General features: G+C 43.2%; 1 protein-coding gene across 1 annotated transcript in view; it reads right to left on the reverse strand.

Annotated features, from left to right (window-relative positions):
• Positions 1 to 18,726, reverse strand: part of PROC (protein C, inactivator of coagulation factors Va and VIIIa) — a 226,464-nt gene extending 207,738 nt beyond the window's left edge. The window contains exon 1 of the mRNA XM_073581084.1: positions 18,486 to 18,726. Within this exon, the coding sequence (XP_073437185.1) occupies positions 18,486 to 18,492 (7 nt within the window). The 5' untranslated portion in view covers positions 18,493 to 18,726. The remainder of the gene's footprint in view (positions 1 to 18,485) is intronic.
• Between the last annotated feature and the right edge of the window lie 728 nt (positions 18,727 to 19,454).

Consider the following 19,454-nt stretch of genomic DNA (forward strand, 5'->3'; position numbering starts at 1 on the left):
TGCAGAGGATTTCGTTTCGGGATTAATTTTGTCCCCGTCTGCTATTGAAATGGACCCGGCCAAGGTACAGGCCATTTATGATTGGGTTCAGCCCACTTCTCTGAAGGCTCTCCAGAAGTTTTTGGGTTTTGCTAATTTCTACTGTAAATTTATAAGTAATTTTTCTGGTATTGTTAAACCACTGACGGATTTGACCAAAAAGGGCGCTGATGTGGTGAATTGGTCTCCGGAGGCTGTCTCGGCATTTCAGGAGCTTAAGCGGAGATTCACTTCTGCTCCGGTTCTATGGCAACCTGATGTTTCACTCCCATTTCAGGTGGAGATAGATGCTTCTGAGATTGGTGCAGGAGCCGTTTTGTCTCAAAGAGATCCGGTAACCTCTAAGATGAATCCATGTGCCTTCTTTTCTCCAAAATTTTCCCCATCTGAACGTAATTATTACATGGGGAATTGGGAAATGTTGGCCATGAAGTGGGCATTTGAAGAGTGGAGACATTGGTTGGAGGGAGATAGACATCAAGTTGTGGTCCTCACCGACCACAAGAATTTGATTTATCTTGAATCAGCCAAGCGCTTGAATCCTAGACAGGCTAGGTGGGTCTTGTTTTTCACGAGTTTTCATTTTGTGGTCTCCTTTCTTCCGGGCACTAAGAATGTTAAGGCGGACGCCCTTTCTAGGAGTTTCTTTGCAGATTCTCTTGATGTGACCGAGCCTACTACCATTCTAAATGAGGGTGTAGTTCTTTCTGCCATCTCTCCTGATTTGAGACGTGCCCTGGAGGAATTTCAGGAGGACAAAGCTGAACGATGTCCTATGGGAAAATTGTATGACCCTGACCAGTGGAGGAAAAGAGTAATGTCTGAAATTCATTGCTCCACGTTAGCTGGTCATCCAGGTATTTTTGGTACCAGAGATTTGGTAAGTCGATTTTTTTTGGTGGCCTGCCTTATCTCGTCATGTCAGGAATTTTGTGCAGTCCTGTGGGACTTTTTCCCGGTCCAAGCCCTGTTCTCGTTCTAGTGGTTTGTTGATGCCCCTGCCGGTGCCCAGGAGGCCATGGACAGCGTCGGACTGGAACACCTTGGGCCCACCAGAGAAAATCATTCTTGGGGCCCACTATGTAGCTACATAGAAATAAATACAAGACCACCAATTGTACGGTAAAACACGCCAATATCCGGGTATAATATAAGGTAGTATAAATGTTAATTATGTATCAGGAGTTGGGGTAGCCTCCCTCATAGAATATAAAGCAGCCCCCTCAAATAGTATAATGCAGCCTCCTCATAGAATATAATGCAGCCATCTCATAGAATATAATGCTGCCCCTCTCATAGGGTATAATGCTGCCCCTCATAGGGCATAATGCTGCCCCTCTCATAGGGTATGCTGCCCCCCTCATAGGGTATAATGCTGCCCCTCTCATAGGGTATAATGGTGCCCCCCTCATAGGGTATAATGCACCCCCTCATAGTGTATAACGCTGCCCCCTCATAGGGTATAACACTGCCCCCTCATAGGGTATAATGCTGCCCCCTCATAGGGTATAATGCTGCTCCCTCAGAGGGTATAATGCTACCCCCCTCATAGAATATAATGCTGCCCCCCTATAGGGTATAATGCACCCCTTCATAGGGTATAATGCTGCCCCCCTCATAGGGTATAAAGCACCCCCTCATAGAATATAATGCTGCCCCCCTCACAGGGTATAGATAGATAGATTTAGAGATAGATATAGAGAATGACATAACGAAGGAATTGCCCACACCTGTCCATGAAATAGCCTTGGCGTCAATTGTCCAATTACTTTTGGTCCCTTTAAAAACAGGGTGGCACATGTTAAGGAGCTGAAACTCCTAAACCCTTCATCCAATTTTAATGTGGATACCCTCAAATGAAAGCTGAAAGTCTGAACTTCAACTGCATCTGAATTGTTTTGTTTAAAATTCATTGTGGTAATGTCTAGAATCAAAATTAGAAAAATGTTGTCTCTGTCCAAATATATATGGACCTAACTGTAGATAGATAGATACATATAGAGATAGATATAGAGATAGATAGACAGATATAGAGATATAGACATATAGACATAGATAGATGTAGAGATAGATGGATAGATAGATAAATAGAGAGATATAGAGACAGAGAGAGAGAGAGAGAAAAAAAAAAAAAAAACAACACACAATACTCACTTCTCCTCCTCGCTCCCACGCTAATTCCGGCAGCCGGCTTCAGTGTCAGGTGCTGCCCCCTCTGCCAGACACACAGCGGGTGCGCGATGTGGTGATGTCATTGCGCACCAGCTGTGAGTCAGCATAGGGGACTGATGGGAGTGAGAGCATTATCTGATGCTCTCTCCCATTACAATTGTTGGCGGCGCCGGCCCTCACTTACTGCCACATAGCGGCTGCCCAGGCTGGGGGGCGGGGCCCCTGGGGGAGTGGAGACCATGAAATGATATTCACTGCTTTCCATGCCCATGTGGGCGTGGGAAGCGGTGAATATTCATTTCCTTTTAGTAGCGGGGACAGGGGCTCCTGGCTGCTGCTCCGCTGGCACAGGGCCCCCATTAGCAGCTGCGTGGTGTGCCGCTATTAGCGACACACCACTGGCTGGGGGCCCCTGGAGCAGCGGGGGCCCTAGGCAACTGCTGGCCCTGTATGCCAGCAGGTGCCAGGGCTCACCGGAGAATCCTCTCGTTCTCCGGTGGGCCAGTCCGACGCTGGCCATGGACCCATATCTCAATGGATTTTATTTCTTATCTCCCTGTCTCTCAGAGAATGACTGTTATTTGGGTGATCTGTGATAGATTTTCTAAGATGGTCCATCTTGTACCACTGCAAAAGTTGCCATCTTCTTCTGAGTTGGTGCCCTTGTTTTTACAACAGGTGGTTCGTTTGCACGGGATTCCTGGGAACATTGCGTCAGAGGAGTCCAGTTTGTTTCCAGATTTTAGAGAGCTTTTTGTTCCAAACTGGGAATTCGGTTATCTTTCTCCTCTGAATTTCATCCTCACACCAATGGGCAGACTGAGAGAACAAACCAGACTTTGGAATCCTATTTGAGATGTTTCATATCTGCTGATCAAGATGACTGGGTCTCATTTTTGCCCTTGGCCGAATTCGCGCTAAACAATAGGGCTAGTTCTGCCACTTTGATGTCTCCTTTTTTCTGTAACTTTGGGTTTCATCCTCGATTTTCTTCGGGGCAGGTGGAAGCTTCGGCCTGCCCAAGTGTGGATTCTGTGGTAGAGAGAATGCAGCAGATTTGGGACAAAGTAGTGAATAAGTTGTCCCACTCTCAGGAAAAGGCCCAACGGTTTTCCAACCGGCATAGGACCATTGGTCACCAGTTTAAAGTGAGTGATATAGTTTGGTTGTCCTCAAAAAATATTCCTATGAAGGTTGAGTCTCCAAAATTCAAGCCAAGGTTCATTGGACCTTATAAGATTTTCGAAATCCTTAACCACGTTTCTTTCCATTTGGCTCTTCCAGTTACGTTTAAGATTCATATCGTTTTTCATAAATCTTTGTTGAAAAGGTTTGTGGAGCCAGTAGTTCCCATGGCGGCGCCCCCTGACCCTGTATTGGTTAAGGGTAATTTGGAGTATGAGGTAGGAGATATTGGATTCTCGTCTGGCTAGACGGAGACTCCAGTACTTGGTCAAGAGGAAAAGTTATGGCTAGGAGGATAATTCTTGGGTCTCTGCCTCTGACATTCATGCCGAGAGATTGGTTCGTGCTTTTCACCGGGCCCATCCTGATCGGCCTGGTGGCGTGGATGAGGGTTCGGTGCCCCCTCCTCAAGGGGAGGTACTGTTGTGAATTCTCTTGATTTGACTTCTGAGTCGGGGCTCCCTCTGGTGGTTACTGCCGGTAGTGGAACTGGCCGGGTTGATAGAAGTCTGCCACCTGATGATGATGATTGGAAATCAGGGGTTACTGACTGGGAAGATATAAGTGAGCAGGCTTCCCTCAGTTGCTGCTGGTGATTAGTTTCTTCCTGTGCATTTTGAGGTCTGCTGTCTCCTGCCTGATCCTGCATTTTTCAGTTAAGTTGTTCATTTGCTAATCCTTTGCATCTGATCTGGTTTTGTCTCTTTCTGCTTTGCTGTGAGGGTTCAGCGTGCTCCCTGCTGGGGCAGTGCTGGACCCCGCTCCATATGTTACAGCTTGTGTCAGTTTGTTCAGTCCCCTGTTATATTAGTCTCTTTTGCTTTGCTGCCAGTTCACACCAGAATGCTGATATAGTGGGGGAGAGGTCGTGAGACCTCAGTGTTTTTTGTACATCAGACTTGTTGGATTTTTGAGGGTTTTTGCGTGATTGCAGACAGTGTCTTTCCTTTCCTATCCTATCTAGACAGTTTGAGCCCCATCATTTGCTCAGTCTATTTTCTGCCTGTGTTTGTGCCTCATCTTGTCTCACCTACAATATATGTTTGGGGGCTATTTCTTTGGGGTTCTACTCCAGGGCAGTTTAGATTTCACCTTTCTTGCTTTAAGCTTAGTTAGTTCTCCGGCTGTACCGAGGCATCTAGGGCATCGTAGGTATGCCCCATGGCTACTGCTAGTTGTGTTGTTAGGATTAGGGGTCTGCAATTCGCTAAGTTACCAACCTTTCTGGTTTCCAGGTGGCCTAGCCTATTCCTGCCATCCTCTTCAGTGACCTATTCATAACAGGGCACGTTTGTCTCACTCTTCTGCACCATCTAGCAACCCTTTGCAGGTATATTTCATGGCGGTCTAATTAATTGTTATACTATTGTGGGAGTCTGATTTTTATATACATGCTTTTGGGCTAGTTAACTCTCTGGTTGAGAAATCATAGCGCCAACTAAATAACATAATTTAATCAGCTTGCCACAATAATTGCCACAATAATTTCCCTGCTTATACCTGTAATTATGGACCCTATGTAATACATGAGATTATAATCTTATTTGATTTGCCTCTATTTTTTGGTGATTTATTGTCACTTTGAAATTAATTGTATTTGGAGATAGAGTGATACTCAGGTGCCCCCTTCTGGTTGTACTTTTTTGCAGATATTTTGTGCCACAATTTTTGTGCATATTTTTATACTATATAGATAAAATTTAGAATCTTAAATATATGCATTTTTTCATGGATCTCTTTTTTGGGTCTGTTGTTTCATGACACCAGCACCCGTTTGTTGTGTTTGTGAACCAGATACTATGCAGTGTGAACAACGCCCTATGTGGGCCTTTATTGTGCAGGTAAGTGTTGCTGCCTTTTTGTCTGCTGTTTAAATTGAATTTTTGGAGACCTTGAGTCTTCTTTAGTGGCTTGGCTAATGACACTCCACTCACACCATTCAAAATAAAATATTAAAAGAAATAATAATCGCCCTATCTATCAATATATGAAAAGAATTATTCTGGGCGTAACAAGAACAAAAAATCAAAATGGCAGAATTATGTGTTTTTGGTCACAGCAACATTGCATTAAAATGCAATAATGGGCACTCAAAAGATTTTATCTACGGTACATCAAAATGGTATCAATAAAAATGTCAGCTTGGAGCAGAAAAAATAAGCCCTAACCCAGCTCCAGATCATGAAAAATGGAGACACTACGAGTCTCGGAAAATGGTGACATTACAAACTTTGGATTTTTTTTCACCACTTAAATAAAAAAGAACCTATACATTTTTGGTGTCTATAAACTCGCAATGACCTGGAGAATCATTATGGCAGGTCAGTTTTAGCATTTAGTGAACTTGGTGGAAAAAAATGTGGAATTGCACTTGTTTTGCAATTTCACCGCAATTTGAATTTTTTTTCCCCATTTTCCAGTACACTGTATTGTAAAACCAAAGGTGTCGTTCACAAGTACAACTTGCCCCGCAAAAAATAAGCCCTCACATGGCCATATTGACGGAAAAATAAAAAAAAGTTATGGGTCTTAAGAAGGGGAGCGAAAAATGAAAACTGAAAAACGGAAAGACTGTTGTTGAAGGGTTTAAAAGGGTTAAAAATGTGCCACATTTATTGAACAAAGTGCAACACTTTGATACATTTGGTGCAAATAATGATACCTGCAGCCATAAGAAAAACTGATGTAGAAATTCTACTTGTGATAAACTCCCACGTTTGTTCTTAGCACTAGATAAACAATTTCCTACTGAGACATAAAGCAAACAGACAACGTCCCGTTGCATCACAGGTAAGTATACTGGGTAACCTGCATGCTTTTCACTGATCATTTAGACACAGGTTTCAAACACTACTATATACACAAAGAATCTACAAAAAAAAATACAGTAGTAAGTTTTAGTTTGCCAAATCTGCCATTTGTCCTAGTTTATATACTACACTATGGTCCGAGTGTGCAGTAACGATGCTTATACCATCATCACACACGAGGCCAGGTTCACACGACACGAACGTATAAAAAATAGTTCAGAATTTCATCTAGAAAACTCAGATGATTTTTTTCCCCCGCAGCTATTAATCATTTACTGGACCATTTACAGATTCCTGTGTTAGGCCGGAGTCACACTAACCTGCGCAAAATACGGTCCGTAGTTTACTTGCGTAATACGGATGAATGACCACTAAATAGTGCTCCGTAGGTCATCCGTAAGCAAGGTGAGGTTGCGTATTTTGCGCATGTGTGCATCCGTATGTAATCCGTGTGGCATCCGTATGCAATCCGTATGGCGAGATTTTCTCGCAGCCTTGCAAAATGGACATTTAACGGTTTTGAGGCCTGCAAACAATTTAAATCATTAGCCTGCACCCTATTTAGACACTCAGAAACAGGTGGATGCCTACATTCTGTACATTTGTCACCTTGCTTTCATGAGGTGTGTTGGTGTTCTTTGTGCAGCATGGCAGAGGGTCTGCGATTCAATACAACTGAGCAGGTTCTCTTTACCTGGCTTTTGTCACGGCGCTTTGGGCAACCATATCCTGTTATTGTGGATCCGCGGAGGAGGAGACGCATGTGGGTCCATCCACTTTTGAGGCAACGACTCACAAGAGGGCATTTTCACCGCCTATATTCTTCTCTGCGGGAGCATCCGGATAAATTTTACCAATACTGTCGCATGAGCATTGCCACATTTGATCGACTCTTGGAGACAGTGCGCCCTGGGATCACCTTTCAGGACACAAGGATGCGCAAAGCCATATCTGCAGAGGAGCGACTTCTACTCACAATACGGTATGTACTACACAACCACATTCTCTATATTCCTAATGTGTGTGCTAAATTATGTTTTTTTGCCCTTCTTGGACAAAGTTGAATGCCATCATCTTACTCCAAATATGAATCACCTGACACAGCAGAATGTTACATCTAATATGTCCAGCATATCACTTAGTCATTGTGCCACCAAATATGTGTGTGTTCTTCTCTATCATTTCCTAACAAGTTTGGTCGGCATGTAACTGATTTTTTTTTACTTTAGCCATTCTAAACTTTACTATTTCTGTTGTTCTACAGCTTCCTGTCCACTAGCCTGTCTTATGCCGCCCTCCACCATGAGTTTCTCATAGGAAAATCAACCATTTCAGGCATAGTGAGGTCTACATGTGCACAAATCTGGACAAGACTCCATCAAGTGGTCATGCCCGAGCCCAGGATGGAAGACTGGTTACAGATATCAAGGGAGTTTGAGGAGGACTGCCAGTTTCCAAATTGTATTGGGGCCCTGGATGGCAAACATATCAGGGTGCGTAAGCCGCCGAACTCTGGCTCCCAATTCTTCAATTATAAACAATACTTTTCTGTTGTATTGTTGGCTCTGGTAGACCCTCAATACAAGTTTATAATTGTTGACATTGGGGCCTATGGAAGGATGGGAGACTCTAGAGTCTTCAATACTTCCATAATGGCTCGCCGGCTACGCACCAACCAGTTGGATCTACCACCACCACGCCAGCTACCAGGCTCCCCCGAACAATCAGTCCCTTATGTCCTTGTGGCAGATGAGGCCTTTCAGTTATCGCACAATGTCATGAGGCCATATCCCCGGCGCAACCTTGACCACAGACGCAGAATTTTTAACTTGCGCCTATCACGTGCTAGGCGACTGGTGGAGTGTTCCTTTGGGATTCTTTGTGCCAAATGGCGAGTACTCCAGTCTGCCATTCAGTTGAGTGAGCAAAATGTGAATGAAGTTGTTGAAAGCCTGTGTTGTTCTGCATAACTTCATCAGGATACATGATTGCTCCTCCTCTGATGGTGTTGTGCGTAGGCCAGACAATGTGGGCAGGGTGAGACCACCTATGAACCCTCAACGGAGACTGCTCTCTGGCCTCAAAGCGCGTCATATTTTCACTAATTACTTTATCTCACCTGAGGGGGCAACTTCTTGGCAAGAGCATGCTGTGTCTATGTTATAATTTGTTGCTTTAAGTGTGTCAAAATATATATTACTCAAGTCTTTATGATTCTATGAGTGTTTCATTGCATTGGTTGGTGTCTGTTAGTATGTTGTGAGGGATTGTGAAAAATCACACAGAGACGTTAAGTAGAGTAGACAAATATTTAGTTTTGCCTTTTTTTTTTTTCGCTTAAAGGCAAACATAATTTTGCCATAAGACAAATTTGGCAATGGCCAAAATGACCCTTTGTGCCTTCTTTAACTTGTTGTAAAATGAACATTACATAACAAAACAGCCACAAACATTAGGCCAAAAAAACATTGCTGCATCACTAGATTAACCTAGATTTGCCAACAAAAGGTGAGCTCCATCACCAAAATAAAGGCAACGAGATAACACTCACATTTCCTCATAATGTTAGCCAAACATAGAAAGATTCCACCATGACAGGCAAGGCTACCTCACAGCTTTCACACAGATATTACCTGTCTGTAGACCAGACAATATTTAAGCATGCTATACCGGAAAGGATGAAAATACAAAACTCACTTGTTAAGACATAGAGAGAGCGGGTTATTCTGAATGCTTGTCGCCTAGAAATTTTGTACTAGAGATTGCTAACAAAAAAGGTGACTACTTAACTAAGGCGAGCACGCCTTTCCTATGCGTTAGCAAGTGAGTAGTGTATTTTCATCCTTTCAGTTTACAGCATAGCGCATTTAAAGATTCTCTTTTCTACACACATGTAATATCTGTCTGAAAGGCGTGAGGTAGCGTTGCCTGTCATGATGGATTGTTTCATATGTTTGGAAAACATTGCTTAAAAATGTGAATGTTAAATTATGTTATAAATGTTGGTGAAGGAGAACACCTGTTTTTTCATTTATATTAGGAGCACCAGTTACATCTCACTGGACATCTCCAACCATCAGAATCATAAATCCTCATATGTTGGGGAAGGGGAACGTGGAAGAACAGCCTGTGGGTGCTGCTGGACATTGTGGCCAACATCGCCCTGTGTGGGGCCATACTGTTGCCCATGATGCTGGAATTGTCCAGCCTCCTGGGACTGTTGGGGATACTGGCCAGAGTACTGATGATGGTGAGGGGCTTCTTGTAGGCTCTGGTAGGCCCGAGGCTCATACCCACCAAGATAGCCAGATCGTCCCCAACCAGGTTGGGACCAGCCTCCAACACTGGGTGGGTACAAGTGGCCATATTGGTGGGGTTGGCTTGAGGAAGACATTTGGTGCTGCGGTATAGACAGTTGGGTAGGGGGAGGAAGGGGTTGAGGTGTTGGCCCACGTATTAGGGGCTGTTCAGACCCTGCTTGAGCAAGCATCTGTGTAGATGGTCTCATGCGCATTAAATTTCGTGGTGAGAGCTGCCACCTCTCCAGAAATTCAAAAACCTCATATGGGGTATTGGGGGGGGGTGCTTGCATCAAGCAAGATCTGAATACATCCCCTAATATGGAGCCTGACCTCACGGGTAAGGGCACGGAGATAAAGGGTGAGGCTACGTGCATAGGCCTCCTCACCATCATATGTAGTTACTCTGGACAAATAATTTAGCACCCCTGTGTCCACATTGGTCCTGCTCTCTTGAAGAGTGACCTGGCGCTATCTTCTTGTTCGCCGTGATGCTAGAGCAGCCTGTGGGGAGGACCTGATCTGGGCAGTTGGGCTGCTGCTCAAGTTGCCCGGCTCTTCCAGGATGGGTGAGGTGGCAACAGCAGACCGTCCTGGTGGTGTGGTGTGTAGGGCAGCCATTGTGTGGTCTTGTGATGCCTCATCTTCAGCCATCCTTCTTGTAGGGGGAGAAGATGGGCCAGCCACCTCATCCCCTACAGGATCTATAATGGGCTCTGCCTCTGAGGCCGTTCCTCGATCCGTAAGGTTGGATTGAGTTCTGTTATGAAATAGAACAGAGGCAAAAATACATCAATATTTTTGTCCCTGTAAAGTATTTGTGTAATGTATTTGTGTAATGTGGTGTGAGGTATGTACTTACGGTCTCAGATCCAGAATTGGGGCGAGGATGTTCAGCCGGTCATAGTAGATATATTTTCTTTTGACATGCCCAGCATCCCCACTCCTGGACCGCTGCTGGCGTTCCCGGCGGAACTGGTCCCGGATGCTTCGCCAGCGTTTCATCACATCTTCCACTGCAATGTGACAGGAAAGATTGTCAAAATCACATATTTGAGAGGTCACATTTTCTAACAGTAGTCTAGGCATGGGGCCTTCTGGGGTGTGCGTTCTACCCATGGTGGCATATGTAATTGGGCCGATACACAGGGTCTCATTAGCTACACTGAAACTAATTTTATTGGCTAGGAGGATGAGGAGCTTGTGGCCTAACCCCTAATTATGGCTGTGTGAAGCCACGTGTCACATCCAAATGTAACGGCCTCATGAGGCTAATAAAATTACATGCCCAGGAAGGGGGGTGCTGATTGTAGAATCATTTTTAAGCGCGCGCTAAGGTTAATGATGTTTTTATGGTTGCACGTACGAATTTTATACTGCTCATCACGTGGTCTGTCACCAAAGTCATGGTACATCTCGCGACAGATGCGCCTCCATGACACCTCCTTTCTTGTCCGGTTCGCATAATTCGCATCACGTGGGTCCCATATTTTGGGACGCTCCTGCACCAGCACAATGAGCATTTCAACATTAATATATGTGGACGCCATGCTGCTGCTGTACTCCGTGGAGGCGTACTTCCTGGATGTCTGGAGTGCTTTTTGAGCTCATTTGCATGTCTAGGCTTCCTGATGTTGGATTGGCCCATTTCCTGTCACCAGCCAAAAGACCTGCGTATTGCTCGCAGGTCACACGTGTGTTCCGTGTGTAATCCGTATTTTTTGCGCACCCATAGACTTGCATTGGCGTACTACGGGCGTAGTACGCTGACAATCGCAGCATGCTGCGATTGGCACGGAGCGTAGGATACGGATGAGAAATATAGGCCTGGTGCGAGTGACCCCATTGAAAATCATTTGTCCGTGTGTAATGCGTGCTTTTTGCGCCTCTCACGCGCCCGTATTCCTCGCCAGTGTGACTCCGGCCTTACAGAACTGCAAGTTTGTTCACCAATTAATATAACTGAAAAAAATTACAAGATTGGTCTCGCTGTAATCATTGACAGGTCATATTCACAGTATAATAAACGCCATATAAACAAAACTTAAAAACAATTGTGGAATTGCATGTTACTTTTTTTTTTGCGTAATATGACCGCTCTGGCTATGTGGATGGAAAGAAAAAATAAGGTTATAACTCTTAGAAGAGTGGGAGTAAAAAATAAAAGCGCAAAAACAGAAAGTCACTCAGACGGGAAGGGGCTAAAGGTGTAGTCCATGTGAGAAAATAATTACCCCTGATTCTAACAAGTCATTGTGCCATCCTACCAGTAAGGATGGAGTCACACAACCGGTGAATATGGACAAGTGCTAAGAGAGAAAACATCGCACAGCGCTCGGCCCAGTGTTAATCTATGGGGCAGCTCCCATCACCGTATTTTTTCTCAGGCGTATTCGACGTGCGTGTGAAATCGCAGCATGCTGCAATTGTACGCATATATCATCCGAGACTCGCCAGTGCAAGTCTATGGGTGCGAGAAAAACTCAGACAGCACACAGACCAACTGTGTAGCTTGCGACAAATACGCACATATTTTCCTCATTTCAGCCCATTGAGCCATTTAATTCAATGGGGAAAATCAGTGAGAAATGTAAAGTCATACGAATGTCACCCGGATACATAGGTGCGAGAAAATTGCATCATCGCATTACAAACGCATTACACACGGATGACCATACGGAGAACACTAGTGCAACTCTCGGCATCGAGACTCGGACCAATTTCCCATATCAAACAACTGCAATAAGTATGGAAAATTGGTCCGAGTCTCCCTGCCGAGAGTCGCACAAGTGTTCTCCGTATGGTCATCCGTGTGTAATGTGTTTGCAATGCGATGATGCGATTTTCTCTCACCTATGAATCCATATGACATGCGTATGGCTTTACATTTCTGGTTTTCCCCCATTGAATTAAATGGCTCCTTGGACTGAAATGAGGAAAATGTGTGCGTATTTGTCGCAAGCTACACCGATGGTCTGTGTGGTGTCTAAATTTTTCTTGCACCCATAGGCTTGCATTGGCGAGTCTCGGACGATATAAGCATACAATTGCAGCATGCTGAGAATTCACACGCATGTCGAATACGCTGGAGAAAAAAATACGGTGATGGGAGCTACCCCCATAGATTAACACTGTTCCGAGGGCTGTGCGATGTTTTCTCGCATAGCACTTGTCTGTATTCTAAGGTAGTTTGACCCCGACCTAAGGCTACGTTCTCACAGTGAGATTCTGGCGAGTTTTTGACATTGCAGATTTTTTCCACCATTTCTGCACCTACTATGTAAATTATAGTTTACTTGCATTTTTTCATTATGTTTTGAATACCTTTTTTTTAAAGCGTATTAATCACGTTTTTGACGCTGTGGTTTTTGTCTCTTATTGGTGTGTCATGTTATAAATAAAGCTGCTTTGGTCTTGATACTTCCTGTTTTTTTGGGTTTGACAAAACTTGATTGATATGTTTAGAAGAGGATTACATGCGTTTTGATGCATTTCTGGAAACACACTAGAAATGCATGTGTGTTTTTTTACCTGTGGATTTTCCGCATCTAATGTAAATCTACGGGGAAAATCAGCACATAAAACTCAGTGTAACCGCAAGAGAAATTGACATGTGGTGGATTTGAAACATAAACCGCTGGTCAGTTTACATCGAGTAAAAAGGAACAGTAGGCATGAGATTTCTGTAAATCCCATCCACTTTACTATAGCTGCGAGACGCTGCGTTTTTGATGCAGTAAAAATACGCAGGGTCAAAAACTCACCAAAAACTCATCGTGAGCGCACAGGCTAAGGGAATTTTGGATCACTATTTTTTTTTGGCAGAATTGTTTTAATTTGATTACATTGGAGAGTTTTCAATCATAAACTGAACACTTAAGTCTTGATCAATTTGATTCAAGTCAGAGCTATAAACTCAGCCACTCCCAAACCTGATTCATGTCTTGGTGTTTATTCACATTCTCAAAAATAGACCATCTTTCATCAGTGTGCTGGATCTGTTTTTTGCTCTATTTCACCATCTGCATGTCTTTAGCTTTTAAGGAATGTGAAAAAATTATGGATGACTCCCAAACTACTCCACTAGCCGCAACCAGTCAATAAAACCGGACAGTACACAGATACAACATGGATGCAGCCAGGATGTGGTCCAGTTTTTTGCAGATCCATTAACGTGGGCATGTTTTAGTTATTTTATTGTGTGATCCATTTATCCCTACAAGACACCGTAGATGTGAAAAAGACTCATTCTTAGAGCTCATACCCATCAGTGGTAATAAAATCAATCCAATATGGTTCCTGAAAAGTCGGACGTGTGTCATGCGAGTACAATGCATTTTTCTCACCTAGCATCCGTGTGATATCCATATGCGATCCGTATGTCATTTAAAGATATTTTTACCTATGTATTGAAAACTAAGTGCGCAAGATATATAATCAGTGCATTGCATGTGTAGCTTACTCTACATGTATTTAAGACATTAAAGAAAAAATGCAAATGGGAAAGTTCTCACGCCGACAGCAGTGATGTCAGCTACTGCTGAGCTGCTGTCAGTCAGCGTGGGGGGGCACGGTTACAGCTGCCACTCTCTATACACAGAGTGGTGACTGAACCCGCGCCGGTGCCACCCCCATTATTGAAACCGAACGCTACCAGGAAGAATAAAGCTAATTTCCCAGCAGCGGGCTCTAATTGCGGGCAGGTTCAGAATGCTATTAACCTGCACATTACAGAAGCCCTCCTTCTATCAAAGTTTTTATTATCTTATTATATAGCACTGTGTGCTTACAATTTCTCATTTTGCCTTTCTACCCAGCTAATTCTACTCTTTTCCCTGCTCTATGTAGAAAGAGGAAGTCTCTTGTCCCTGCATTTATTATCCCCCTCTTCAACTCCTGACCCAGCTGCTCTCTCTTCCCCCTGCCAGGGACTTTTGCCGTGACTCATGAGTCATACAGGGAAAATGTACCTCCTGTTTTTACATAGAGCTTAGAAGGATTCAGCTAGTCAGTTTTTAATCACGTGATGTCAGAGACCTAATGGAAAAGAGAATTATCTGGGTAGAAAGGCAAAATGAGCAAATGTAAGTACACAGTGCTATCTATAATAATAAATGCCCTAAGCAGCTTCCGGTTGTAACAACTTCCGTCCAGTTGTAACCGGTGACGTCACCACACACACGCACATGTTAACCCTCAACACACCACACCGCCTCAACACACACTCCTCTCACCTTTCACCTCCACTCACGTCCACTCACTCTTTCACTCCACATACGTTCCTTTCTCTCACTCCGTTTCTCATACTCACACCGTCATCGTCGCTGCCCCGACATCTTCCTCCACCGCCGCGATCCTGGATCCAGACGTTCTCCAGGCCGCCGGCATGTTCTTGCGGCGACGCCATCTTGGATTTCGTGAAATCCCGCGATATTCAAGATGGCGTCGCCGCAAGAACATGTCGCTGGCGTGGACGACTCGGGATCCAAAAAGATGGCGTCGGCGAAATCTCGCGAGATTACGCCGACGCCATTTTGGATCCCGATGTCATCCACGCCGGCGACATGTTCTTGCGGCGATGCCATTTTGGATCGGCGAAATCCCGCGATACTCAAGATGGCGTCGCCGCAAGAACATGTCGCCGGCGTGGACAACGTCTGGATCCAGGATGGCGCCGGTGGAAGAAGATATCGGGGATCGTGGAGCAGCGGCGATGACGGCGTGAGTATGAGAGACGGAGTGAGAGAAGGGGTCGTATGTGGAGTGAAAGAGTGATTGGAGATGGTGAAAGGTGAGAGGAGTGTGTGTTGAGGAGTGTGTGTGTTGAGGGTTAACATGGCAAGAGGTGTGATGCTATCGCATCCTCCCGATGCGATAGCATCGGGCCATAATCTAGTATAATATAAAAGTGCATCTAAAAATGTATTATTTAGATGCACTTTTGCTTTTACTTATTTAGTTACAGCAGGGTTTTTGCTCATTTTGTCTTTTGCAGGTTTTATGTTTTATAATATGGTGACTGCAGTATATTAAAATGATAAAAACGTTGATGGGAGGAGGAGTGCTTCTTTAACCCTATATCTGCAGGTTAATAGCGTTTTTACACGTAATGTACTTTTTAATGTATATTAAAGGGAAAAGATAAAAAAAGCCACAAATTGACATAATGCATACATATATAGAAACGAAAAATACCAGGCAAATTGGTGGGAGTTGGACCACATAGCTGAGGACCAACTGAAAATAATTGATCTAGACATTACAATTTGTCAAACGAATAATGGCAGAGAAAGTAAGTATAAGCAGAAAAATTCAGCTTAAAGGCATGTGCAGGTTATTACTGACAAGTAGTAGCACAGTATGCCCTGCTATGTATAAAAAGCATTAAATAAATATCCATAAGTAATATAAGGTATAGATGAGCAATCTGTTAACCAAGAATAAATATATATGTGTCAGAATATACCACTCATGTATACCTGATAGAGTACCACATTGATATCAAATAATAGAGGGTATACATTATATAACAAGTAACATGGTATACATAACTACCGTATATTTGGCTACTAAAGAGTATATAGCCAAGCAGGCACAATTGTAAGAATACTTACTAACTGCCTAGTGAAAAGAGTAGTTACTTAGATAAGGAGATCCGAGCATCCACCACACCCGACGGGCTTTCGGGTGTGATGGACACTGGACCCCTGGATGAAGCATTTCAATGCGAAACACATTGCAGATGCTTGTACTTATACTTTAAGATCCCAAGTATAGGATTTAAATTATAGGTTTGTCTGTATATTATAGGGTAAAAACGCTAACTAAAAAAGCATGACTGTGCAGGAACATGGTCTGAGCATACCACAGTTTCTGGTCAAGGGAGGAAGCAAAGGAGAGTATACAGATATTACAGCATGGGATCACCGCTGATTCTGTGAGGTAAAACTTGCTTAAAAACAAACAGCAAATGCCTCACCTCTCGGAAAGAATCAGCTGTGATCTCGTGCTGTAATGTCTGTATCCTCTCTTTTGCGTCCTCCCCTGCCCAGGAGCTGCGGTATGATCAGACCATGTTCCTGCACTGTCAGACACGGCCATTACACAGTACACAGCAAGGGCACATTTATAAGATTATCTCAGCACAGGAACATTTTATTTAAACACATCCAATTGTGGAACTTATTATTATTCCAAGATCTCTTAATTAAAATGTACTTTATTCGTGGGAAGCCCCTTTAACAAGAAAACACACTACTGGTTTAGTGGATGTTACTCACTCTGCTTTATCTATCACACTGTCGAGCAGCACAGTTAGAGAGGATAGCTGCTCCACTTCTGACAGCAGCAGATACACAGTGCTCCTATCCAACCTGTACAGTGAGGAAAACGCAACATATATAGAGCGGCAAAGTGTATACAGTTTCTGACTGACCACTTTCTTCCATGGTCCAAAAAAAAACAGCGCCATCCGTAGAAAAATCATCTTCATGGATAACAATGCACCATCTCATGCTTCAGAGAATACCTCAGACATTGGCAGCTATGGGCACAAAATATGAGAAACTCATGGCACGGCCACCATCCTCCCCTAACCTCAACCCTATAGAGAACCTTTGCCGTATCATAAAACAAAATATCTATGAGGCAGTTGACATGAGAGCAGCAGCTCTGGGAGATTATTCTGACATCCTGCAAATAAATTCAAGCAGAAACTATCCAAAATCTCAGATCAATGGATGCAAGAAATGTGAAGTTGAAATCAATGAAGGTTTCTAGGTTAATATGTACCTTGGCCTGTTAAAATGTCTTTGATTGAAAAAGCTTTTCATTTCAGCAAATGTGACCTCGTAATGCTGAAAATTGAACAAATGACCATTTTCAGTTCTTTACAACTTATAAAATGTTTGGAAACTATTGTGCATAATAATTTGGAACATTTTGAAAAAAAAAATGCTGTTATCATTGCGAAGTTTGTCAAATGAAATACTTTAACAGCAAATGAACTGAACATTATATTGACATTTGCATCGACCATTTAGGAAAATCAGACAAAAATTAGCATTTACATAATTTGGAACGCAGTGCATGATTGCTTTAGGAGATGAAAATATTTTTATGCTTTGAAAATGATTTGTTGAATGGTCATAAATCTCATCATATAGGAGTACAGCAGCAGATCAAATTTCCCATCATGGCCCCTGAAGTCTGCAGTATACAGATAGCAGTCAGCCTGTATCTTGCCTATTGAGCTAGCAGACAAGTGTTTTTGCCGTGACATGTAGGGAAACAATAGAGTATTTGTCTTCCTACTGTTCATATGTCTTATTATTTTATCTTTAGCTCTTTATAAAAGAGAAGATGACTGTAACAGAATTAGAGAAGTGTTATATATTTAATTTCCTCTCCTAAACAAATAATGGAAGGTGTCACTTTCGCATCAGAAAACCATCTGCCGTCATAAACAGCACTTGAGACAGAATATAGTGTACAGTAGACTAGAAAACAATAATTTGTGCTGCCTTTGCAGAGCTGGACTGTACTGATTTTGTCTTCATACTGAATTTCATTGTTAAGTTTTTGTAACTGACCTTTCTCTCCTAATCTCCTGTCTCTTCCCCCAAAAAAACCCAGAAAAGAAGTTAAAGGAAATTAATCATCCAAAGAACAAACTAAATCAATATTTATGTTTGAAGTGTTATGGGGACAATGTCTATTTGTATTTAATGATACTTTATATCTGCTTCTCATTCTACCTATGTGCCCTCACAATTAGCAAAATAATATATTCTCATATAATATATCATGTAATGTACCAAATGTGAATTGAATTGGTAGATACATTATTTTATCCAAGGTAACACTGTTGCACATGTAACTGCTGTAACAGTATATGGCCAGTAACAAACACTCCAGACTACACATTGTACATTTCTCACATTCACACTAATCCACACGGTGCACACACTGGATAACTTACGTTTCATCTCCACATCAATCCAGAAGCCTTCTTATTAGCCTAAAGGTTAAAAAATACTTCTTGGTATTTGCAGGTCTTCTTCAATTTGCTTCAGGACTTCGCTTTCAGCCATAAATGGTGGATCACGTTCTGGTTAATCCATAACCTGAAATTTTGACCCAGTGTCCTGTCCCTCTCTGTGCAAACAAAATGCTAACGTCCAAATATTGCTCGCCTGTGTGGGAGAGAATGGAGACAGGCGGCAAAGTATTCTGTATCCATCAAAAACAAACTTCCAGAATGATTTGCATTTAGCAAAATAGTTGTACTGAAGGTAGAAAAATGAGATTGAGGAGTATAAACCACCATGGTTACTTACCGGTAGCCGGTTTTTCCGGAACCCATGACAGCACACCTGAGAGAAGGATCCGCCCCGCCAGGACAGGAACCTACTGAAATATAAGGGGCGGTACCTCTCCCCCACTTCAGTTGGTTACAGAGCATGAGAGGACTTCCCGGTTAGTTACATGTTTATCCAACACCACATCAAACAAATACACCCTACTAGCGTGCACACCCATACGGTGAAAAGGGGGGGAATATACGGGTGCTGTCATGGGTTCTGGAAAAACCGGCTACCGATAAGTAACCATGGTGGTTTTCCCTTCACCCATGACAGCACACCTGAGAGATTTTAGGAGACTTCGAAACACCTTAGGGTGGGACCACCACTTGCAGCACCCTTCTACCAAAGGTTAAGTCAGCAGAGGAGGATAGGTTAAGCCTATAGTGTCTAAAGAAGATTGATGGTGAGGCCCAGGTAGCGGCCTTACAAATTTGATCAATTGATACCTCTGCCTTTTTGGCTCAGGAGGTCGCCACGGCTCTGGTGGAATGAGCCTTGATGCCGTCAGGAATAGGAACACCACTAGCTGAGTAGGCTATACTAATGGCCTCCCTAATCCATCTGGCAATGGTCCCCTTTGACAC

This window comes from Dendrobates tinctorius, unplaced genomic scaffold (assembly GCF_039654945.1).
Source record: "Dendrobates tinctorius isolate UK_male_01 unplaced genomic scaffold, ASM3965494v1 ptg000069l, whole genome shotgun sequence".
In the NCBI taxonomy this organism is placed as follows: Eukaryota; Metazoa; Chordata; class Amphibia; order Anura; family Dendrobatidae; genus Dendrobates; species Dendrobates tinctorius.